General features: G+C 36.0%; 1 protein-coding gene across 14 annotated transcripts in view; it reads right to left on the minus strand.

The window, feature by feature from the left end:
* UNC79 (unc-79 homolog, NALCN channel complex subunit) overlaps positions 1 to 25,866 on the minus strand; it is a 176,024-nt gene that overhangs the window by 96,958 nt on the left and 53,200 nt on the right. For 13 of the 14 annotated variants that reach the window (XR_005559472.1, XM_039365857.1, XM_039365854.1 and 10 more), the window contains exons 5-18: positions 22,289 to 22,381; positions 21,313 to 21,368; positions 19,844 to 19,973; positions 18,858 to 18,922; positions 16,592 to 16,680; positions 14,301 to 14,341; positions 11,301 to 11,329; positions 9,034 to 9,263; positions 8,638 to 8,809; positions 6,232 to 6,462; positions 5,856 to 6,046; positions 3,229 to 3,352; positions 2,165 to 2,305; positions 334 to 558 (exon numbers count right to left, since the gene is read on the minus strand). Coding sequence is in view for 13 of the 14 variants with exons in the window: in XM_039365857.1 (XP_039221791.1) it covers positions 334 to 558; positions 2,165 to 2,305; positions 3,229 to 3,352; positions 5,856 to 6,046; positions 6,232 to 6,462; positions 8,638 to 8,809; positions 9,034 to 9,263; positions 11,301 to 11,329; positions 14,301 to 14,341; positions 16,592 to 16,680; positions 18,858 to 18,922; positions 19,844 to 19,973; positions 21,313 to 21,368; positions 22,289 to 22,381 (1,817 nt within the window). In the remaining variant the exon portion in view is untranslated. Of the gene's footprint in view, positions 1 to 333; positions 559 to 2,164; positions 2,306 to 3,228; positions 3,353 to 5,855; positions 6,047 to 6,231; positions 6,463 to 8,637; positions 8,810 to 9,033; positions 9,264 to 11,300; positions 11,330 to 14,300; positions 14,342 to 16,591; positions 16,681 to 18,857; positions 18,923 to 19,843; positions 19,974 to 21,312; positions 21,369 to 22,288; positions 22,382 to 25,866 lie in introns of those variants that run through there. The other variant, XM_039365859.1, reaches the window with a different exon arrangement.

The following is a 25,866-nucleotide window of genomic DNA, read 5'->3' on the forward strand; positions in this document are numbered from 1 at the left end:
TCCAGAAACCCTCCACCCAGCCATCAAATTAAATAGTCATAGAATCTCATGAATCTGTGATGTTTTCATTTGTTAAAATATCTGGGCTATTGTACCATGGATCATGGTGCCTATCAGCTGGGAAAGTTAGTTCACCCAGGCCTAGTGAACTCTTGACCCCAAAAGTTTGAATACCACTGAATCTTTCTGGATGCATATAAATAATCTCTGGCTTGCAAATTGGCACCAATATAAAACACTAAGAGGTTCTTTAAAATGTTCCCAAACAAGATATGGTTATATCTGGATTCTATTACTAACCATGTTTGCAATATTGGGAAGTAGATTATTTACCTGCTTCAAGATGAGATCAAACATCAGGATGAAACAACTCAAATTCATTTCATCATCATCACTGTCAAAGTCAATGGCCTTTCCTCCTCCAGGGTGTCCAAAATTTTTGAAAGGACTGCAGAAAGGGCTATGCATGGGGCTGCGAAATGGACTCTGAAACGGACTTGGGAATGGACTCAGTGTATTATGCTGAACTCTGTGTCCTGGATCGGAAGCAATGCTCACCTAGAGGGAACCAAATAAATAAAATAACATACAAAACAGAATTCCAAGCGAGCTCCTATATGCTTAATTTAGGAAAATATATTTATTTCATGATAGAAATGTGCAGAAGACACATTTTTCCCAGCATGAAGATACAGAGTTACCTGCTATTAACAAAGTAGTCATAAAAGCAGAAAAACATGATTTAATAACAACGGGGTCATGGTATTCCAAAATATTTTTCAGATATCCCATTTAGCTGTTTTAGCTGCCACTGAATTGTTCCATTCATGACTGATGGAACAGTTAAGTGGCACAAATTAGGTGCATCTTAAGTCTTAGTAAAATGATGAAACAAACAGCCAAACTACATTTGACATATCTAAAGGGGCATCCTTTCTCGTGTATTTCTCTCCACGAACTAAAAGATGCTTGGTACCCTTCCATGAGAATATATAGTGATGAAGCATCTCCCCCAGGGAGTTCTATTGTCTTTTGGAGGCAAGACAAAAGCAATTCTATTAAAATTTTTACTGTTAAATCTTAGTTTGTTCTAATGCACGGGAGTCCAACCTTGGCAACTTTAAGACCTATGGATTCTCCTGACAGAATTCCCTGTTTTAATCATTCTTTTTAATTGGAGTGACCACATTTGAGCTATAAAAATCCAGACAATTATAAGATGGTAACAAAGAGGTGCATAAAAGTTCTTTTCCTACCATCTGGCAGTCTACAGATTTTTGCAGTTCTAATATTTCAATCATTTGAATCACCCTGATTTCTGCTATCCAATTGTTTTAATTGCTTATTTAGCCTACTGAGTTAAGTAGTTTATGTTTTATTACAAACTTTTTATATAGGTTTAAAATACCCATTGACACCTCTATTTGGAAGGTTAACATATACAGTTTAAACATGTTTAAACAAGCAGGAAGTGTTTTCCAAAAAACTAGTTTAGGTTCTGCCAGGGAGATATAGTTCAATATATTTTATATTTATATTTTACAACCCTCCAACTGAAATTACATTGGAAACACTTAGAATCCTTTATAGTTGGCCATGATAACTAAGACTGATGGAGGGACAATCCTTTTTTCATACCAGAACTTTTTAACACTTACTGGTGTCCCATCAATTTCATGCTTCCACACTTGCTACTTGCAATATTTGCAGAATTCATTATACCCTCTATTGGAATTTTTTCTTCCTATACAAATAATATGAATAAGGGATGGAGGGATCTAGATTGGGACTGCAGCAGATAGCAAATGACTAAGCTTTCACTCCTAATAATTAATGTCCTTATCCAGGTCAAAGACCTAAATTTGCTATTTAATGGGTTTTTGTAAATAAATAAATAAATGTACATAACTGCCAATTCTATGAAAAAGCATCCTGATTCCTGAACCTGATTCCAAATGCATTTATTTACAATGAATAAATTTATAATCTTCAACAGAGCTTCCTGTTAAGTTCAGTCTTACGCTTAACTGCAGGCTCAGCCCCGTTCATTTCAAAGGACTTCAGTTTAATCACACTTCATTTTCACTGATTGCACCTACTGACTTAGTCAAAAAATAAATGCAAAGTGTGTCTCCTGTTATAAAGGAAATTGATAATGAATTACCCTTCGAGCTGCAAGATTCCCAGTTATCTCACTGACTCTCGATTTTCTTTGATTTGCCAGTTCTTTCACAGAATTAACACCATCAGAAAACATACTGATTACCAACTGAAGTGGAACTACAATGTCTAATTCAGATAACACCTGAAAAAGAGGAAGAAGACAGTGTTCTCAGGTTCAAGTAATAACTGAAGTGCTAGTGTATATTTTAGAAACTAGGTCAAAATGAAAAGTGAACTTAAAACATGCATTTAATGTAGTCCCTATACAAATTAAGATCTAGAGCGTGGGGGTTGAAACTGTAGTTGTGGAATTTATGGACTGAATCTGTGTGATATCAACTGATGATGTTTGTGTGAGGAGATTGATCTAGGCTTACTGGTAGTATGATATATTAATTGTGAAATTGAAACAAAGATTTATGGTTTAGCAAAACATACAAACCCATTTTTTATTATTTATTCAACAAATCAAAGTCAAATAATCATGGCTTAATATATGTGAACCCAGCTTCTGCTTTTAGGTTGGCTTCCTTAAAGAGACTCTTAATGCAAGTCACCTAAACTTGTTACTGAAGCCTTAATTTCTTAAATGTACATCTTTCTGTCATGACAAAACCTATGTATAGAATGACCACATTGCTTTCTAACCAGACACAACCAAATGCTGATCTGCTTAGCCTCTGCATCAGGTGCCTCTGTATGATTTCTTGAGACTGTATTAATTTCATAACAGGCGGCAAGGAAAAGGAAGTAAGGGTACAAACCTTATAAGGTATTTTATGAGTTGAACACTGAAAACGTCTCACAAATCACAAACCTTGATTATAGGTAGCTCCAAGACAATAACAATAGAAGCCACCTAATGTTTGCTTGTGATATTGCTTTTGATACTAATTAATACTAATAATTTAAAAACATGGTAGACAAATTAAATAATAAGTAGGATTAGTATATATTAAAATTTTGTTGATGCACACAGTCAGTACTATCTGGGAACTATGTCCAATCAACACACTGGAATGTGCTTCCATAGGATAACTTGAGCAAAGATATGTCAGCACTCACATGAAGCCAGAGTAGAGCTTGTTCTTGTACAGAGGATGGATATCCTGTGAATCGACAGCTTATGAAGCCAAACATTTCCTCCAGAGAAAAAGGGAGTGGGCATAGCTCAATATCAAACATTTTACTACAATGCACAAAGACAAAAGATTGATTAGTAGGTTCTTTAAGATGGCTGTCAGAAAGAACAAATGCTGCCCACAAAAAAATAAAAATGAACTTAAAACAATTCTAGACACCTAAACAGGAAAACATTACATATATGTAAAGGTTCTATGTCATATAGTAGTAGTTTTTACTGGAATAAATTCCAAATGAGATGATGCCAATTAGTGATCATTAAAAGAGCAAATAGTACTATGGAATTTTGAAAAGAAATAAGATTATGTAAGAAGATTCTATGAGAAGCATGAAGTGGAGAGTGAAAATGTTTGACATATATGGAAGAATGGAGAAGAATTTAGAATGTCAATTTAGAAGGAATGTTGAGGCCCCTTTAATCCAAACTTTGATCACTGCAAATAATATATAATTATAACGTTTTTGTTTATGACTTTCCACCTTTGCTCAAATATCTCCAGTGAAACAGGACCATCAGTCCTGTAAGCTACAGTAGTGAACATTCCTGACCATTAGGAAGTTTAAAGTTTTATAATTCCCTCTTTAGAAAGTAACATAATTATATAATTTATGGATGCTTATATTGCCTTTATTTACATTTGTAAACCATTCTGAACTGATAATGAAATGGGAAGGAATTCAGATTCAACTGAAGTAAATATATACAGGTAAAACTCGAAAAATTAGAATATCATGCAAAAGTTCATTTATTTCAGTAATGCAACTTAAAAGGTGAAACTAATATATGAGATAGACTCATTACATGCAAAGCAAGATAGTTCACGCCGTGATTTGTCATAATTGTGATGATTATGGCTTACAGCTCATGAAAACCCCAAATCCACAATCTCAGAAAATTAGAATATTACATGCAATCAATAAAACAAGGATTGTACATAGAACAATATCGGACCTCTGAAAAGTATAAGCATGCATATGTACTCAGTATTTGGTTTAGGCCCCTTTTGCAGCAATTACTGCCTCAATGCGGCATGGCATGGAAGCTATCACCCTGTGGTACTGCTGAGGTGTTAAATGCCCCATAGATTCTCTATGGGGTTCAGGTCAGGCGAGTTTGCTGGCCAATCAAGCACAGTAATCCCACGGTCATTGAACCAGGTTTTGGTGCTTTTGGCAATGTGTGCCTCTCCATTCTTCCTCCAGACTCTGGGTCCTTGGTTCCCAAATGAGATGCAAAAGTTGCTCTCATCAGAAAAGAGGACTTTGGACCACTGAGCAACAGACCAGTTCTGTTTTTCTTTAGCCCAGGTAAGACGCTTCTGATGTTGTTTGTTGTTCAGGAGCGGCTTGACAAGAGGAATACGACATGTGAAGCCCATGTCCAGGATCCGTCTGTGTGTGGTGGCTCTTGATGCACTGACTCCAGCCTCAGTCCACTCCTTGTGAAAGTCCCCAACACTTTTGAATGGCCTTTTCCTGACAATCCTCTCCAGGCTGCGGTCATCCCTGCTGCTTGTGCACCTTTTTCTTCCACACTTTTCCCTTCCACATAACTTTTTATTAATGTGCTTTGATACAGCAGTTTGGGAACATCCAACTTCTTTTGTGATTGCCTTTTGAGACTTTCCCTCCTTATGGAGTGTGTCAATGATGGCTTTCTGCACAACTGTCAGGTCAGCAGTCTTTCCCATGATTGTGATTCCTACTGAACCTGACTGAGAGACCATTTAAAGGCTCAGGAATCCTTTGCAGGTGTTAGCTGATTAGACTGGGACACTTTGAGCCTAGAATATTGAACCTTTTCACAATATTCTAATTTTCTGAGATTGTGGATTTGGGGTTTTCATGCGCTGTAAGCCATAATCATCTCAATTATGACACATCATGGCTTGAACTATCTTGCTTTGCATGTAATGAGTCTATCTCATATATTAGTTTCACCTTTTAAGTTGCATTACAGAAATAAATGAACTTTTGCACGATATTCTAATTTTTCGAGTTTCACCTGTATATCAGCATCTCTTGTCACAGTCAAAATCAAGGTGTGATACATCGACCACTGCAACTCTTTGACTGCCCACCTTTTTAAAAAAGATGCAAATAAAGATTACACAATACCATGAAGAATTATGGTTTTAGGTGCCTGCTCTTCTACAACTTGGAATTTTATTGATATATCAATATCAAGAACTAATATTCAACCTATAAGTTCCTAAATAACATTCACAGGCCTCCAAGACCTGAATCACTGTAATCAAACCTTTTGCTAAGGAGCAATTTCAAGAGGTTTAGAATTTGATAGAGCTTCCTTGCCATTCAAACTTTGGGCCCAATCCAGTGATGATGTTTATGGAAAAAGCAACTGCATTTTCTCCAAGGGCTTAAAATTTCATATATGCTGCAGAACATATTTCATGTCTGCATTCCATTTACAAAGTTGCACTTTAGATACAGTATGTAAGGCTTGGATTTCTGTCTGAAAATTTAATAATATTTAAGCTTCAATTCCTCCAACAGGAATTAAAAAGACTGCATATTGTTCCACTTACCTTAATACTTCCCTGAATTCCTTCAGTTGATTGTCTGGCACTTCAGTCCTGATGGCTTCCAGCCATTCTGGCATAATACAGTCCCACACAGGTTGGTTGATCACATTGTACGGAATTAAGCAGAGGATCCGATTCAGACCTTCCTTTAATTGTGTCACAGTGCTACATGACTTATCCCAATATCCACCTACCTGAGGGCATTGCCAAGGGGGGAGGGGAAAGGCAGTATTAAATGTCATATAGCAAGTCATATGGTACTGAAGGCAAACAGCATTACATTACAACAAGCACTCAAAATATTAAACACTTTAATAAACACTGGATCTAAGCAAGTTTATTTGTGACACCACTATAAATCAAGAACTACAATTCTTACCCTTGCAAACTCCATTGGTTTAGGAAGAAGGCACATCACCATGACATCAAATCTGACATCACACACAGTTTTCAGCCATTTAGTGACAAATTGGGGTTTGAGTTTCTCCACTAGGCTGCCAACTTCATCATCCATCATATACGCAGTGGAGTGGAACCACTGGAAAACCATGCTGACGAGACGAGCCAAACTCTCTGTAGGAGTGTTCTCACTAGGGGTGCAGAGGCTAACCTGCAAACAAAATGTTCTCAGTTTTTCTCTTTCTCTTTTGCAAATTGCCTTGTGGAAAGACAAGAAACAAGTGTGCTTTCAGATAGATTGGCTAACCAAGGCACATAATCTTGGGGGGAAAATACTATTCTGCTGCTATCAAGCTCAGCCAAAAACATTGGGAAAGCAGTAGATAAACATTTAAACATAAGTAATGGAATTGTATACAACTACTAGCATATATTTGTTCCACTAGCATGTATTTGGGACTTATCTATTAAAGGGTTCAAAACGAGATTCAGATTCAGTTTCTAACAGATCCTTGTGCAATATTCCAATGTGATCAACTACAGACAAAATTATCTTATTTTCATCTGCATTCAGCACAGATTATAGTCCTTTTGACCATCTCTTATTTGTTCTTTGGTTTAATACCATCCCCTTTAAGAAGTTGTTTAGCTGTTGTTTATCCTGACTATTACAAAACATGTCTGATAAAAAGGTATGCTTCTCACATTCCTACTTCAGCTATGCAGACTACATTCAGGAATCCATTTATAGATCAATTCCCATTGTTAACAGATTGCCATTGATGCTACTGTATATTGAGGGACTTTTGATTAACTAAGCATTTTGGGGGAGGGAGCCTATACAGCAGTTCCCTTTTCATCTAGTTCTTTCTGTTCCTCACAGGTTATACAACACTTCTTTTTTCTCTTGCTCCATGCAATTGATCACAGTCTTGCATTTATTTGTGTATATAAAATAGAAAAGAGACTGCTGAAAAAAATTATCAGCAAGAAACACAAACTTTTCAGGCTATAAACTATATAAAACGACCAAGGTTATGTCAAAGCTACATTTAACTTTAGTTTTATTAAACCATATTTAATATATATCATCTTGAACCATATACCATTAGAAATCTGTGGCAATTAATGTGGGGAATACATTTGATCCTGATGCCTGAATCCATGTTATTCCAAAGACCGGGGGAGGGCATGTATCTTTGCCCCCTAAGTGCATCCCTAAAATTTTGCCAACTTAAGATCCTTCCCTTGAATTCATTCCTATGGAAAACAGGAACGGCTTTGTGTATACAAAAACTTGGTATCTACAAAAATCTAAACCAAGATGCTGCAAATGATCAAACGAGAATTAGGTGGATATTTTTAACATCTTTATGATAATACCATTATCTTTTTGACTAAACTTTAAGCTGGAGTCAGATACTTCTAAATCTTAATCATCACCACCACCACCACCACCACCACCATCATCATCCACTATGGTGTCCTCCAGAAGTGATAAACTGAAGTTTCCAAAATGCTATATGGGAACTTGGGAGTTGTAATCCAACAAAAAGTATTAGAATAACGCAAATTCAATTTGTGGGTGATACTTTTTTAGTACCAGTCAAGTTGACAGAAAAGCTTTTGAGCTCTCCAGAAAGGTTCTTTAGTCAGGGTATTACAAAAAGATAGTTCAAAGATGAGAAGAGTGAACTAAATGTTTAAGAATAAGAGATTATATTGACACATATCTCCCCCAATAGATAAACCAAAATAAGCACTGCACTGAGAAATAGTCTTAATCCCATAACAACTGATCAATAACTAAGCGGGGGAGCAGCTGCATTCATAGAACATTACATATCTGTTTGCTTTTAGTTTATATGGACAAAATGGACAGAATTCCTCACATGTAAGTGTTTGGTGAGTTGCTCATTTGTAATCCCCTAGAGTCATCATTGTTCAAAGTATACATCCATGTGTTTGTTTTGCTGCGGTCATGCATATTTTTGAGGTTTTATTCTAGTCTATAATTCTATAGTCTGCCAAAGCTGTTTATGAAGAGACCTTTGCCAGATATTATGCCTTCAAACCAAATAAAAAAATGGGAAGAACAAGATTCTGTTATCCCCTCATATTAGGAAAACAAACATCAGAAACCACAAACTTTCTCTATTCATGGAGATTTAGAAAACCTGGTCTCAGTTCTACAGGTCTGTTAGCCTTCAGCTCACATAATCTCCAGACAGCAATAGACATTGGGAAGACTGGCTATGGATGATGGGATTAAAGTCCAGTGTACCTGGAAGGCACCATATTTGGAATGACTGTTTTAATCTCTGAGATGCTTCTAATAATTCTTCTAGAATTTGACTCTAAAGGAAAGGGAGAGAAGCACACCTACCAGGAACCAGATTCCAAATTGGCTCAGAAGCCGCTGATCATGCTTGTCATCATCTTTGTTATCAAAATCTGTGTTGTCCAAAGAATGATGAGAGGAAGACAGGCCCAGCTGCCTCCTGCGATTGAGCTCGTACTCTCTTTGCTCAGCATGGAATTCAGCCTCTTTCAGCAAACTAAAAGATGAAGAACACCTAAGATGAACTCCAAAACCTCAACACGAATTCACTGTACTAACCTTTCAGTGTCAGACTGTGTGGCTTCTTGGATTGGAACCATGGGTGAGTCTGATAGAGCATTGTGGGTTCAATACGTCTGGGCGATATCAATTGGGAAAGACTGTAATAATGGAGGGCAGAAAGGAACACTTGGCTGTATTAATTAAGCTGGTGAAGGTTACCTGATGACAGCTTCCACCGTACAGACTAATTCCTCAGCACCACATTCACGGGTATTGATAGGAGGTGGTGATGTCTGATAAAGGTGGGTCTCTGCTGTTGCCCCAACTTCATTGCTGTGATGATTTGAGTGGCATCTTTTGCAGTAACGCACTGGCCTGTTACCATGGCGACCACAGCATCCAGCAGAGAAACATGTCACAACAGCCCTCCTAACATGTGAGCTGCAATTCTGCAAAAAATGAAAACAAAATAAATGTGACACAGAAGTAAAACTCAACTAGCTGACAGTCAAAGAAATTTACATTTAAAACACTACCTTGGAATGGGTCGAAAAGGTGAGATACTCAGAGAGTGGGGAAATGTAGAGTTCAGATGTGAGCTATTGGTAGTCTTTGACATATGATCACAATATAGCCCAAAATTTCCATTGCTAAGCCAGATAGTTGTTCAGTGAGTTTTGCCTCATTTTACAATCTTTCTTACCACCATTTTTAAGAGAATCAATGCAGTTGTTAAGTTAGTAACATGGTTATTAAGTTAATCTGGCTTCCCCATTGTCTTTGCTTCTCAGAAGGTCACAAAAGGTGATCACATGATCCCACAACCCTGCAACTGTCATAAATACATGCCAGTTGCCAACTGTCCAAATTTTCATCACACGACCATGGGGATACTATAATGGTCGCGTGAAAAACAGTCACCCTTTTTAGTGCCGTTGTAACTTCAAATGGTTACTAAATAAATGGTTATAAGTTGAGGACTACCTGTACTAGATTCTAAATTGTCACCCTTCTATTCAAAAATGGAAAACCAAGCTCCCAGTCCCAGTATTTAATCCTCTATACTGTTCCTTGTTAAGCCTATAAGACAGGGGTCCTCAAACTTGGCCACTTTAAGACTTGTGGACTTCAACTTCCAGAATTCCCCAGCCAGCATGCTGGCTGGGGAATTCTGGAAGTTGAAGTCCTCAAGTCTTAAAGTGGCCAAGTTTGAGGACCCCTGCTATAAAAGATGGCTTCCTTCACCTCAAGGAGGGTGCTTGTTTGACCTTGAAACTGTAGGAAACTGGCCAAACACTCCAAATGAAGTTTCTGAGCAAATGCAGACATTTTAGCTTCTGAACTAGTTTAAAGCAAAGGTTATGGCCACTTTTCTGTTAGTCATTTGGTGGTTGTATTGTTTTGTGAAGAAATTTTGAAGAGGTGCATAACCTGAGCCTTTGCTCAAGATCCACCTTCTGAAGATATGCACAATACTATTCTTATGTTTACCTCCACCCATAATAGTATAGGACAAATAAATTGTGGATAAATCCTAAATCATCCATCACTTATAACTATTGAAGAATTTTTGAGAGACAGAGAAAGACCTTGCCATTTGGATATTCAGCTCTTACTATATAATTTTACTACCAAGTTTTGGAGTTTTATTTTAAAACTTATTTGTCAAATTTATATAGCTGCCCATCTCACAAAAAGCAACTCTAGGCAGCGTATATCTGATCTACACAAATTCTGCCATAGATTTGTATTTTCATAAACAACTTATCCCAGTATATAACTGAGTCCAGCATCTGAGCCACCATTAAGTATTTGACTCCACATTCAGCAATTATTTTATGCCTGATCTTGTTGGTAGATTATGGAACTCTACTAAAAAAACCATCTAGATCTCAAAAAAAAAAAATCTTCTCATCTTTGCATAACATGACAAAAAAACAAAAAAAAAGAAAAAGAAACCAAGATGGAACTTCTTTTAACTTGATGTGCTACAAGATTCTGTCCTTTGTTTACAATTGTGAAATTATGTTGCTATTGCTTGGCCCACCACCATGATCTCTACTTGAATCATAGAAGACAACCACAAAATTTCAGACTGAGCAAATAATCTTCTTTGGGGTAAATTGCCATCTAGAAGAAAAATAATATCACAAACATTCTTCTCTTCAGACTATATCTTTGTTTTGCTGGCCCTCTAAACTACCTTTGCTTCACTTCCACAGGCTTCTTGGTTTAGCAATTTTATATGAAGCATGCTCGTAATTAACTAGACATTGTAATATTAATAGCAGTAAAACAGCTCTTAGAATTGGAGGCTGAATGTCAACACATAATAATCAGAACAATTTCAAGATGTTTGAGCAAGACACGATGATTTACATAGAAAGATTTTTATACAGCATGTGATGATGAGATGAAGCCAGAAACCAAAAAAAAAAAAAAAAAAAGCTGAGTGATATCTCATTAGACATGCACTGCTACCTTACCTTTTTTTGACATATAGCAGAAATTTCAGCTATAAGGGAAGCGAAATTAAAATCAAAAGAGTTATGATCACTCTGCCACCAGGTGCAATAAGATAGAGAGGCCAATAAGCGACTTAAAAATTATCCAGTAAAGCATAATTCTAGGACGGTCTCTGGCTTCTGGATCTTATTAGGTTATCAGTACCTTATATAGAAGCTAATTAGAAACATATTTACATTAAGTCATTATAGGGTATAGATGTATGGTAGGTCTGTCTGTAACAAAGAGACTTTTTTGCTTTATGGCTTCAATCCTTCACCTTTTACCACTCAAAACAAGGAAAATCTTGCCCATTTCTCCCTTGCCTGAAACTAGTTCAGGCTGGCCCATGACAACTTTACTGTCAGAGGCAAAAGCAAGATAATTACTCTTCCAATTCTATGCCCCAAAGCCAACTAAATTGGCAGTTGAATCTTCCTTACACAATTCTTCCTAATTTAGAGGTCACAGAACTTGTTTAAATGACACCTACAACCTTATCCGCCAGCACTCTGATATTATTTCCTAGCATCTGCTGCCCAAGATAACTGTCTCTGTCTGCTGCCTAAGATAACTACCACAGTCTAACAGTATGCCAGGCCTAGACATAGTATTGGATTCTGACTTGCATAACGTAAATTGCTGCATAAACCCATTCAATTCCTAAGTTCAGAGGCTAAAATATTCATGCCAGGAAGATGTGCAATCATGGATTACAAGTGAAAGTTTTAGGAATAGTGAGATAACTTTGGATTTGGTGGGCAAGGATAATTTACAATTTAGCACTGTACATCTCTGGTGAAAATGGACAGGACACTTCAGAAACTGCCTGGACATTGGTAGTAAAAACACTATCCAAACTTTTTAAAATGTATTACATACAACTTCTCTGTTAGTCTTACATATATAATCGTAGATAAAGGTATGTTAATATATGCATTCTAGCACTATAACTGAAAACAAAGATGTTGCCTTCTTATCTGTTTATAAACTCAGTGAATATATTTTTACTCTTATCATTCTTTTAAAAAATATTACATCAATCTAATCCAATTTTTAAAAAAGACAATTACATAAGCCTTGAACAATTTGCTTGAACAATTTCAGGATATGCTTGATTGTTTGAAACAGATTGATTGAAACTGTTCAAACAATATGCTTGAACAATTTCAGTATAGGACTTCACTAAGTCCTTGACTTAGAAATGATATCAGAATTTCTGTTGCTAAGCAAGTTTGCCGTTGAGTGAATTGTGTCCAGTTTTAATGCCTTTTTGCCACAGCTGTTAAGCGAGTCACTGTGGATGTTAAGTGAATCACAGGGTTGTTAAGCAAATCCAGCTTTCTCCACTGATTTTGCTTGTTGGAAGTCAGCTGGGAAGGTGATCACATGACCCCAGGATGCTTCATCAGTTGTAAATACATGCCCATTGCCAAGTGCCTACATTTTGACTGTGCGACTGTGTGCTGCAATGGTCGTAAGTGCAAGAACCAGTTATAAATCATTTTTTTCAGTGCCACTGTAACTTCAAATGGTTGCTAATAAATGGCTATAAATCGAGGATTACATGTGATTGCTGTTCCCTTCACAATCCTCATTAACAAAGACAGGCAGTTCAGTTTCACTGAAAGTTCATAAAATTGCTTCCTATTTCTCCCCTGAATTTAACAGCAAACCCCTGAATCCGCCACCAATGAACACTGATAAATAGCATAGATATGTTAAGCTTCCAATTATCTCAAACTGCAAAAACAAACAATCAAAATTTGCAGCTCCCTTTACTAAATTATAATATCCCTGCCATATCCCTTTTAGGTTCTGCATCTACAAAAAGTTATTTTAAAAAGTGCTGCCGTTGTCTGCAAAATGTTAATTACCCTTTTCTCCAGGACTTAGTATTGCTCCATGTGAATGCTTTATTACTGGCTATATTTTTGTCTCTAACAAGTAATCTCAACCAATACCAGACTGTTAGGCAATATTTAGAGTTATCTCAATAACTGGATCAGGAAGATTTTCTTAGAGTATGGCAACTGGCATAAAGACAGCATGTGTGGAAGAAGAGTTGAAGCCCAGTGACTTCCTGTTATGGCCTATGTCACTTTCCTTGATAAAAATCAAAATGTAAAATATGCTTCACTATAGAATGCAAAAAGATTACTTTCAGGCCTTTCCATCACTATCTACAGGCACATATAAAGGAGTGTTAAGGCTACCAAATGTGTGTCTGTATCATCCTGGACATACATTTATCAATGTATAGGTCTGAAGCAGGGATTCCCTTCTTTTTTTATCTTTCAGCAAACACAGGATGTACAAATGTTGCTTCACTACTCAACTGTTGGAATAATTGTGAGCAAAATCTAGAGATCCAGGTTGTCCAATCCAAAATTAACATCATTATATCTGATTAAAAGTCAAATATAGTGTGATGGTTCACAGTGACATTAGCCCTAAAACCAATGGGCATGATATCCTATTAAACATGAATGGTTGCATCCAAACATAATCATGGTTAAAAGATAGCTACTCAAGATCTATGAATTATAACGAGTATTTCAAATCTGATTAAGTCCAGATTTTATTTAATGAAAGAAAGGGTCTTAGATTTGCAAGAATAAGAATTAATCACTTTGAGAATAGCATGCATATCAGCACTTCCCTTAAAGAATAGTCCTGAAATAGGAACCTAGAAAACTATTTTATCTCAGATTGTATGTCCATTTACCCCAGGCTTGCCTACACCGAAGATGATGATAAAGCTCTTACATTCTAAGATGAAATTGCTTTCGCCACTATTTGATTGTTGAACTGAAGAAGGAAGAAACTGAACCTGAGATTTTGTACATGTAAAGACCTTCCGTCAAGCTATGAAGTGTCCTTTGAATGTCCTTATAACATATCACAAGTCCATTATTTTATAAATATCATTATGTCCATACTGTGAATATTACTTTCTCTCGTATTAAATTCAGTCTTACCTTGTGGTAAAAGAACATCAACCAACCATTCACTGTGATCCCTTAAAAGAAAAAAAAAAGAATCAGAGTAGACTATGATGTTATCTATCCCTCCAATGAAACACCCATATTTTGAATATAATAAGTGATTATGTATATGGGTTAGGTTCTTAAGAATTCTCTGAGCAGAATTCCTGCAGGTATTTCTACAAGTTGAAGGAGAAAGATTGGGAGACTTCACCAATTAGTTCTTCTGCTATTCTTACACTTCTGAAAAGCTGCTTCATATGCCTGGGAGAATTAAGAGAGAGAGAAGCTTTTATGGAACACATTGCCTAAAATTAACTCCCCAATTAATGGAACTTCCATTAAACATACATGAAGGGAAGAGGTCCCAGATCCCTAACAAGGATCCAAGCTTTATTTTTTACTTCTAAAACAGCAGCTGGGAGCTGGACAACGTTAGCCTCTTCGTCATTCATTTATTCCAGGTCTGCCTGTCAGGTTCTAATTTTTTTATGTTACAAAGAACACTCTAATTTAGAAGATACCAAATTATACAGAAAGAAAAAAACTATTTGACAAAAGGATAAAATACTAAAAAAGAGAACAAATGGCTTTAAGTGTCAAATATCTCATCCCTGTAAAAAGGCAGGCCTCCTTTCCAAATTAATTATTTTTGCTTTAGATTTAAAGCAAAGATTATATTAACACAAAGGTGACTTCTATAAAATGAAAACACTTTTTAGTAATTTGCAAGTGGTGTCATTATAATGCTAAAACAATGAGAAAGCAGTACCCTGAAATCACACTTTCTGATCCATGTGTCCAGGAATTGGTGGCCACATACTTCCAATTTTGATAATAATTGGCTTTTAAACCTTAGGCAAAAAATAATAATTTATTTTCTCCACTTAATGAACAACCCTGAGTCAGATTTCATTCTTAATAATGCTATTTTAATAAAATGTGTTCCATTCAGAGTATCTCATTAAAACAAATGTAACAGTGAGAAGTCCTATATACTTAAAAAACAATGAATGAAGGGGGAATTTACAATAGAAATTGGATTTATTTATTTTTTCTTACCAAGATTGAATTCCTTCCTAGATAAGGGTTAAACTGAAGGCAACAGCAGGAAGAGTCAAACCTTAAAGTAGGAAGGTCACTTCTTCTCTCTCCCTTTCTTCACTCTTTTTGACTTGTGACTTCTAATGCTAGGTAGCTAGCAATAAAGCCTATGTACTGTTACGACCAGCTGAATGATAGTTGGAGTTATTTTTAGAATAGAATAGAATAGAATAGAATAGAATAGAATAGAATAGAATAGAATAGAATAGAATAGAATAGAATAGAATAGAATAGAATAGAATTCTTTATTGGCCAAGTATGATTGGACACATACAAGAAATTTGTCTCCAATGCATAAGCTCTCAGTGTACATACAAGCAACAAGTGATAATCACAATCACAATCATAATCATAATCATTTTCAGAGAGGCTATGAACAGTAGTGGCTAACTGATGCTTGAATTTAGGTCAAAGACAACATATGACTTTCATCATATGAGTTTCCCACCTCTGCTAGAGATCCATGGAGCAGCATGGCAGCATTGAAGCAACCACAAATTTGCCAGTTGTCTAGCCCATATGAATCCTGAGTCCTGGATTTTGGACACCTTCTGAAAGTTAGCCCGTAAGAGTTATCTTGGTTCAAAAATTGTTGCCTATGGATACACTTTTTCACCCAATTAAAGGCTAGACAAAAGAGTTGTAATAGTATATAGATTTTACTAAAGACTGAGATCAGAAATATCATATAGAGGCATCCAGTAGAACAACTTTTCTTTAAATACTTGGAAAATCCTGACTCCTTCTATCATATATCTTTACCTCCTTGTATCTTTGAATCTTAATTCTTTTTGCTTAATATCAGTCAGGACATGGACTCTACTTTCAGCTCTGTTTTTATTTATAAAATATTTTTTGCCGTATCAAATGGACTGTGTGACTTAATAAAGCAAATGTAATTATTTATTCAACTTAGAAAATTAAATTGTTGTATTTGCACAGACCTGTACATTAAGTAGTTGTTTTTTCTGCTCAGTTTCTGCTCAGTGTTTCTATTTCTATTTAACTTTATCAAGTTCCAATTAAGTTGTGTTTAAAAAGTTTAACACAACTTTTTTAAAGAACTTTTAAAAGAAATGCCTCTTAAGTTTATCTCCAGTTCTCTCTGTGTGTGTGTGTGTGTGTGTGTGTGTGTGTGTGTGTGTGCATGCGCGCGCGCTGGCATCTCTTCATTTACCCACCCTGCAATCCTTTGGCTGCATTCTTCGCAAAGATAGAGAGGGGGTGGTTTATCACCCAAAGCCACAGATAAAGAAGGGTCTACACACATCTGAAATACACAGGAAGCATGGAATTAGTTTCTCATTCCCCAAAAGCACTCTACCTACATGAAGCTCACTAGAGAGCAGCTATATTTTGAATGAAATAAATTAACATTATAGGCCCTGGATTTCCTTTCATAGTTCTTTTACCCTACTGCTTGAATATGGAGAAAGGATTGCTGGTGATGACTGACAATGGCACAAATGGGTTATATTATTATTTTCTTGAATGTTTGTGTGATATATTTTGCTGCACTGATTTAATAAAGAAGATATTAAGAAATAATATGTTAATTTGTAATGAAGTAGCTTGGCACATTTTGAGATTCATCAAGCAAACTAACATGCAAATAAAACTGATCTGGGGAAAAAAGAGCATACTATTAGTTAAAATTTCAAAAGAGAATATGATTTTGCTTGCCAATCTGCGTTGCACAGCACATTATGCCTATTTAACACATTCTTTGTGCCTTTGTAAAGTATGATTTACAGCTTCATTTAATGTCTGTATTCCCAGCCAATAAAACATAATTAAATAAAGTCATAGTTTAATGTGATGTGTGAAATTTATCATTCTTTACTCCTTATAGTGCTGTCTTACACAAACTGGAATCTATGGGTTGAATTCTTTTCCTGTTCACAAAATATTTAACATTTACATACTAGGATTACAGGTGGGAACAACATTTGCCATAAGGATTCAGTCTATAAAACTTTGCATAGTGTAATCCCACTCTGGTTACCATAAAAATCTTATTTTTAGCTTTGCATTAAAATTTGGCTCAAAGTTAAAATATCAGTTCATAAGCATCAGACATATAACTCTTGTCATCAGCACTACAAACATTCAAATACGAAAGGCCATAAAACACAACTGCAGTGAAAAGAATATGGCTTTTCTTTTCATAGCTAGTATAACTTTGAATAAATTATACCCATTGCTCTATCTGAAATGCAGTGTTGGATTTATAGTTAGTAATAATACTAGCAATAGCACTAGTATGCTATTTACAGCAGGGGTACAGCAGTACAATATTTACCACAGGGGTCCCCAACTACTGGGCTCACTACCGGACTGTGGCCTATTCGGAATTGGGCTGCGTGAGTAGCTGGCTGGACTATGAGCATGCAACTCAACTTGTGTGAGCGGCAGGTCGGCAGGCACTCGTGCACGTGTGCATCAGCCCATCACTCACAAAAGGGCTGCATTTCTACATGTGTGATTGTGGGCCCACCGCTCACGCAGTTAAGTTCCCCTCCCCACCAGCTGGGCCACCAAGATTGGGGGCTGCTCTCTAAGGGGTTTACAATGCAGGATATTGCCCCACCAATCTGGCTCTGCATGTTACCGACTTCGGAAGGATGGAAAACTGAGTCAACCTTGAGTCGGACAGGATCGAACCACTGGCAGTCATCAGAATTAGCCTGCAATACTGCATTCTAACAACTGCACCACCACCACCTCTTATTACTATTTTTTAAAACTCCAGTTTTATAGCAAAAGTAGTTGGGACTTTCTTTCTTTGGTCATGCTTTTCTGCATTCTCAGTAGACTTCTGGTTCTTATCTGGATGTGTGCAAAGGACGTGGGAGGGATAAATAAGCGTCTTCGGGAGGGAAAACAATACTACTTAGTGTAGAAGTATAGTACAAGGTAATCCTCATTTAGTGACTGCCTTGAGTGGCGGCAGATCTCAGTTACAACAGTAATGGAAAAGTAACTAATGATTAATCCTTCTAATTACAACTTTCATAGGTCTATAAAGAAAGGAAAAGTAAGACCATAAGTTTCACTTAGCAACCCTTCACTTAATGACTGAGCTATTGATTCCAATTGTGGTCACTAAAGTCCTATAGTCACTACAGAACTATCTGTAGAATTTTCAGGATCAAAAAGTGGACTTGGCAAAAGAAATCATCTTCACAATCTCTTTATGGAAAAGAAGGATTCATCAGGAATTTCATTAATAAAAGGCAAAAGATTTACATGATATGAAGAGAAACCAGAGTATAGGAATTTTATAATGGGATTACCATGGTTATACTTGGCAATGCCATAGTCTGAGTGATAGACAATGACCTTCCATTCTGTTTCTAATGTCCTTATTATGTCAGGAACAACTGGGATAAGGCTGAAATGGCCACTCACAGGGCACACTTTAACGGGTACAGAAGTGTTCATTACCTTCACAGCTGGCTTGTTAATTGCATTATGACATTCAATATGCTGACAATGAATGGGATTCCATGCTGAAAAATAAAGCCACCATGGATAAAGTTGCACAGGTTTACTAAAAGCTAAATACCGGTAAAATTCAGCATTATATGAAACCATAAATATAATCTGAAGGAATTTCAACTGATAATGTCTCTGTTTCATACCTCAAATATTTAACCATGGGATGTTAGCCCAGCTTTGGCAAATATAAAGTGAAGCATAATGAAAGAATCTATTGTCATGAATTATCAATTAAGATTCAACATCCAGTAATGCCATTTAAAGTATGCCAGGCTCCTTATAAAAAAGAAATCTGTCTGAGAATCTAGAGATTAAAATACTGGGATTGGAATTTAGATTGGACATATCTATAAAACATTTTCTTAAATGTTAAATGTGAAGTACTGTTTATCATTCTGCATATCTTTATAAAATTACATATAAAGTATTTTTAATTGCTGGTTCACACATCCATGTTAATCACTTTTGCAATCCAATGGATACATAATTCATCACAGAATTAAAGTAGTCAGAGTATAAAATGTAAACTCATGGTAAATCGATCATCACAACATCAAGCTTTTTTTCTAGCTTTAAAATGCAGAATTATGTACTAACAGATTGAGTTGTTGTCAGTTCAATCTTTTTCCCATGCAGCATTAGTTTAACATCATATGTTTATAGAAGAACTTACAGCTACTTAACAGCATTTAACTGCTTTTCTAGCTTGGAAATAACTAGAACTGCTTTCCTAATTAGGACGTTAGAAATTTGTCTCTATTTTTCCCATTTTCCAATTTCAAAGTTCTAATCCAGAGCTCATTACAAGGTTATGAACATTTTATATAGAGGAGTCAATACTTAAAAAAACTACTATATCTCAGTGACATTATTGATAACTTCTGCCAATAAATTGTATTAGCATTAGTGCATAGTTTGATGATCTCAATTACCCGTATACTGTAGTCCTCGATATTCACTTATTGCCCCGGGAGGTTTTAAGTTGGGCCAGTAGTGGAAAAGCATTTGGACTGCAGGTGGCTTTACTTGAGATGGGCCATATGCTATTACATATAGCAAGTCCTAGAGGAAGTCAGAGGGTGTAACACATTTAAATTCAGGCAATGGCAGCCTTTACAGGTGCAGTGAGACACAAGTAATAGAAAAGTGAAAACAATTAGCAATTCAATGATGCTTCCCAAGACTTGGAGGCAGTTAGACTAAGGAATAAGCCTCACTGAACTCAATGGCCCATATAAGTTGAGTAGACATGCACAGCATTGAAATCATATACAGTGCTCTACATACTGGTTGGTACATAGAACATATTTCTCTAAGTAGTCATGTAAACAACTGCAATGCTGTCTGTTTCCTGAGAGTATCCATCCCCCCCCCCAGGATTTCAATAAAATTAATTATCACTGATATTCCCAAAACTCTACTCTGATCTACCTATAGAAATCCACTCACTGGCTACTTGTGCCTTTGAATCGATTGTTATTGTTTTTGTGCTTATACACCACAGCAACAGGAGAACAGAAACTTAGCTTTAAGGAGCAAGGTGCCTCCGTATCAGTCCATGAATTTGTTTACAGTTCCAGACCTCTGTTCACAAACTTTACATGTAAAAATCTATATTGGATTTTCACCCCAAATTTTCTGCTAACATAGTAGTGCTTGTTATTATTCTCATTCAGAGGGGTACAATGCTTTCTGGGCCACAAGCAATGTTCCACAAAGTAGGAGAAACATATTAAACCTGAAAAACTGAACAAATAAAAAAGAGATGATCTCTCAAAAAGAGATAATCCATCAAAAAGCAGACTAACGGACCCAACATCTCTACTAAGTTCCAGGAATATGGGTTGGTTGGAAAAAAAATGTTGCCTAGTTAATGCTAGGAGGCAGAAGGCACGATAAGGCAGGAGTTCCCATTAATGGTGGAATGGATTGCCAAGAAACTCTTCAAGGGCTGAGAAGTTTGCTGCAGATTCATATAACCATAATAGAGCTGGTGATAAATTGATGGAGTATCTGTAATCCACAAATACTGCTACAACAAGCAAGTCCAAATTGTCAGAAAGAACCATGGGGAAAAGCCCAGAGACTGAGAGGCAATTGTGGGTGGAGGGAGAGCAGATAGAAGAAAAGCTTGCCCATATCATACATGGTTCTTCTAAAAGACTGAAACAATGTTTCTCCTCCATATTTTTGTTTATCTGTTTACCTAGAGTTTCAGTGGAAAGCCTAAAACGGGAAAAAAATGCATAAATTTATGTCATTCTACAATGGATCTGTATTCTGTAACTTCAGGAAAGGAATTAGAAGTATAGTTTCAAAATGATTTAATACTTCAAAATGACTAACTTATTAATCACTGTACAGTACTGTTTCCATAAAAGATATCTGGTCCCAAACTTACTTTCCATACTTCTTGTTTGTGTTTCATAAGACATTCCAATAACTGACAGTGATACACTGGAAAAGAAGAGACAAACAGAGGCAAATCTCTTTAAATGACAAATACTGTATTTATTGTTTAATTACTAACTGGCAAATCAAATAGTTTGTGAAATTTCATAAATTGAACTGGATAATCACTATCCAATTAGAACAAAAGCTAGCAACCTGAATCCCCCCAAAGATTTTAGTGCATCTCTGACAATAAATGGGACATAATGTTTTTTAAACAGGAGAACAAATAAAGCAGATCATTTCCAAAATATCCAAGCATTATTTTACCATAGCACACTTTGCTTACTGTCTGAATGCTTTGCTGCTAACCATTGAAATGGCGTTGCCTTCTTTTTATAAGGAGGGATATCTGTAATCAGTTACTTAATACACAGAGATCAATTAATGTTTTCCCCCTCTTTTCAATAGCATATCCACATAATAGTGGAAAATTTCATTAATTAAACATTAGGCTCAGATATGAACCCTTTATTATAACTAATGTAACTATTCTTCTGTCTCTCTTTACCTGTAATCAATTTATTAAATAGAAGGAGGCATAATTTATCCATTTCCAAGCAGGCATTATCATTAAGAACTTTTACCAAATGTGAAATATGAAGCAATCAACACCTTTTAATCTAAATTTAATATGTACTTCAGAGTTGTTAACAATTATCGCTGAAGAAATTGTGATTTTTAAAAAACTGTTCCATTTCCTGGTGTTAAAACAGAGCTTATGGTCCTGTTTCCAAATTTTTAAATGTACCTTTGCATCATTGTGAAATTAATTAGCACCAAAATAGCTACTTTAGGCACCAGGCTTAGATATGTTAAGAGCTATTTTCAATTCCTTTTCAAAATAAGCACACAATGAGAGGGATTAAAGGCACTCTCAAGTAGTTCTGCTAGTACAAGAAATAGCTATGGAAGTTACTACCTACCAGGATTGGTTGTATACTGCATTGCAATCATTAGCATTGAAGATGCAGAAAGATTAACGTGAGCAGGTACCCCTTCTCTCCTTGGAGAGCCCACTTTAAAGAAAACAAGAGAAAATATTAGCAGCTAGAAATATAAATTGTCTCATTAATATTATAAGCGGCTTTTCAAATATGGAGTTAATATCTTATCCTATAATATCTTTCTCTGTTGTTCCTCTATTATTCAAATGGTCTCCTTTATTTAGGTATCTGATTTCTCCCATTTTATTGTGGCATACAGAAGGCCTTTCAACACTGCTGAATTAGCACTAGCCATTCATTCTTGAGTTGGCAGAAAACTATACCAGCATGAAATCTATTGTCCCCAACTGCAATTTTTAGCCTGCCCATTTCAGGTTGCTGCTATCACCTGATTTTCCTCCAAGCTGACAAACCTAATAGATTTTATACAACTTCAGCCTGCCGTTATACAGCATCTAAATAAAGAGGACAGTTGGTACAACTTAGATTTGACACTCATCGGATGAAGGTAAAATCATGAGAGCACAACAGAAAAAAAGGCTGCCAGGATATGTCTTTGATATGGTTAGGCACAAATGAGAAAATGCCAATACTACTGACCCAAGAGAGTCTTCTTCAAGCCTGCATGGCAGCCCACAAGATTATTCTCAAACCTCTACCATATAATAGCTCAAATCAAGAAGTTACTATTTTCATACTTGGCTGGGTAGAACAATGTCAACATTTGCCACTGATATACCTTTTCCATGTTTCTGAGTCTCATTCTCAACAATGTTGCTTGGTGATGTTAAGTGATTGATAGGCAATGATCTGAGCTCTACAATAAGCCACAATCAATTATGTGGCTTAGATATATCAGAATGGATAGTGGATCAATTTCCTCATCTTTGTTCTCCATTAAATAGAATTAACTATAGTTACAATAACGATTACATATACCTGCAGAGACAAGGCTTACAGTCTCTGCCTGCTTTTCCTTATTCTCCAATTAACCCATGCTTGTTCTTCTCTTTGTATCCATTGCATGGACTTCCTTGAAATCAAATCTGGGAGTGTGCCAGTTTGCTTCAAGGTTGGAATTAGAGGTGGAAGCTGTTGATCTATAGTCAGTTCTGCTAATGTATGCTCGATTTCATGGATGAGATTTGTTCTATAACTTAATAGAGCTAGACAGGGCATTTTTTCTCATAGAACGCCCAGAACGGAGTTCCGGCACCTTTTTGGGATGGAACCTTGTAGGATAGGCAAGATAGGTTGTATGACGTCTGTGAGTTCCAGCATCTTTTTTTTTTTTTTTTTTTTTTTAGAAAAAAAGCACTGGAGCTAGAAATGGATCTTCCTGTGTTAAAAAAAAAAAAACAGTCTATTCAGCAAGAATTTGCTGTCTCATAACTATCTATACACAAACACAAACACACACACACACACACACACACTTGAGATCTGTTCAAACATCTATCCTTTCGCAATAAGGTCTTTCTGAAATCAGGCAATTTTTCTGAATCCATGAATATTTTGGAAAAATAGCCTACCGGCTTCAGCTTACCTTCATGATCTTACAGAAATACTCTACCAATTCCATAGCTGCTAGTATCACAATATCCCACTTGTCACTGAAGAATGACAGCAGTGGAATTACAGGTCTTTCAAAAAAATTGTTTTCACTTTCTTTGAATCTTGAATCTAGCAATGAAAATATTTGAGTCCCTTTTCTTGGCATGTGAATATGGATATCAGTTTGTTGGTTTAATGATCATTTCAATTGCCCCAACAGAAGTATCTCTTTTAATTCTGCTCTTACTTTGGGGAATAGTGGAATTGCTAGCATGGACTGCAGAGAGAATAGCTCTTCCCTTAAACATGGTGTTTGCTAGAGGAATGTTCAAGATTCTTATTTCTTTTCATGTCTCTCTGGAGGGTTCTTCCAACATAATGCACTCGGTTTACTGTGGCAGATGCCTCCTGATACAGAAGCATACATACAGGTAGTCCTTGACTTATGTCCACAATTGAGCCCAACCTTTTTGTTGCTGAGACATTTGTTAAGTGAGTTTTGCCCCATTTTGCGACCTTTCTTGTCACAATGTTAAGTGAATCACTGCAGTTAAGTTAGTAATATGCTAATATTGCTTGTCAGAAGGTTGCAAAAGGTGATTATATGGTCCTGAAACACTGCAACCATCATAAATATGAAGCAGTTCCTAGCATCCAATTTTAATCACATGACCAAGAGGATGCTGCAATGGTCATAAGTATGAAAAATAGTCATAAGTCACTTTTTTCAGTGCTGTAATTTTGAACGGTCACTAAATGAACTGTTGCTAGTCAAGGATTACCTGTAGTTTAAATTCATTTTTTTCCCCTCTACTATTTACAATAAAGATAGAATATTTTAAACTTATGCTCTATTTCTGATAACTTGGATGTTTGTACATTTTTTTAAAAAAAGAAGTAATGTGTAGTTGCTTTCTTTCAACAAGATTTCCTCAACTATCCAATAGATCTGGTACTTCCTTGTTATCTCATATTCAAGTGCCCAGTAGATTCCATTTTGCTCAGCTTAAGATCAGCCACAATTGGATCTGGCTGTTAAATATGTCACTCATTTTAAATCTTGTTGCCAAGACCTGCAAGAAGTTGGGTTTCACTTTGAATATTTTGTCACAACATATTGTTATTCCCACAATGAAATGCTTATAGAGATCAATATTTTTTTTCAACTTGACAAACAAGATAGAAGCAGTAGGTGAGATTTTTTAAAAAAAAAAATTGATAGTATTCAGCAGACTTTGCAAGATATTTTGCTCTGGGCCCCTTCCCCACAGAACATTAATCTCTAGCCCTTCAGCTATGTTGGCAACGCTGTCTGTTTGATTTTTGCTGTTTTCTCCTCTTTATATATCTATTCCTTTAATTAATTAATTAATTTTGGAACCACCCATCTTCCTCCCAGGATAAGGCCAGGGTGTTAAAGTTACTTCTTTGATACAGGAACACAGTTCTAACTATTACACATATATAGCTCAAACTAGGACTCTAAAATGCTTTAAAATCTGGAGATTTTTCTTTGCTTAGCTAGGAAAAAGGTACACTTATGATTCTTTAGTTAAATCAATGAAAATTAATACCATGAAAATAAAAAGTACTCACAAATGTTCCAGTTATTTCTTTAAAATGTCAAAGACCCGTTTCAGCTTTTAGATATCACAAGATAAACTTATATGATATCATAGGAAAGCTGATTCCTGAAAATATTTTCAGCTTTTTATAATGTGAAGATGATGATGATACATTCTAATAATGGTGTGCTACTCCTGCACCTGAACTGGACAATGTCACATCAACCAATAGAGGGAAGTGGCCAAAAATAAATGGCAGCAATAAACAAAAAAATAAATTGTAATCAATTCTGTTCTTTTTGAAAAATAGATAAAGTAAAAAATATGGCCATAGTGGCTGAAGATACTACGAAAATGGAAAAGGCAACTTCGAAGGTGAGATTTATCTTCTTACATTTCTTTTTCTAAACTAGACTAGAACTGAACAGACTTCAGTAA

Source organism: Crotalus tigris, unplaced genomic scaffold (genome assembly GCF_016545835.1).
Source record: "Crotalus tigris isolate CLP2741 ecotype Arizona unplaced genomic scaffold, ASM1654583v1 scf7180000020201.887925, whole genome shotgun sequence".
NCBI classification, from domain to species: Eukaryota; Metazoa; Chordata; class Lepidosauria; order Squamata; family Viperidae; genus Crotalus; species Crotalus tigris.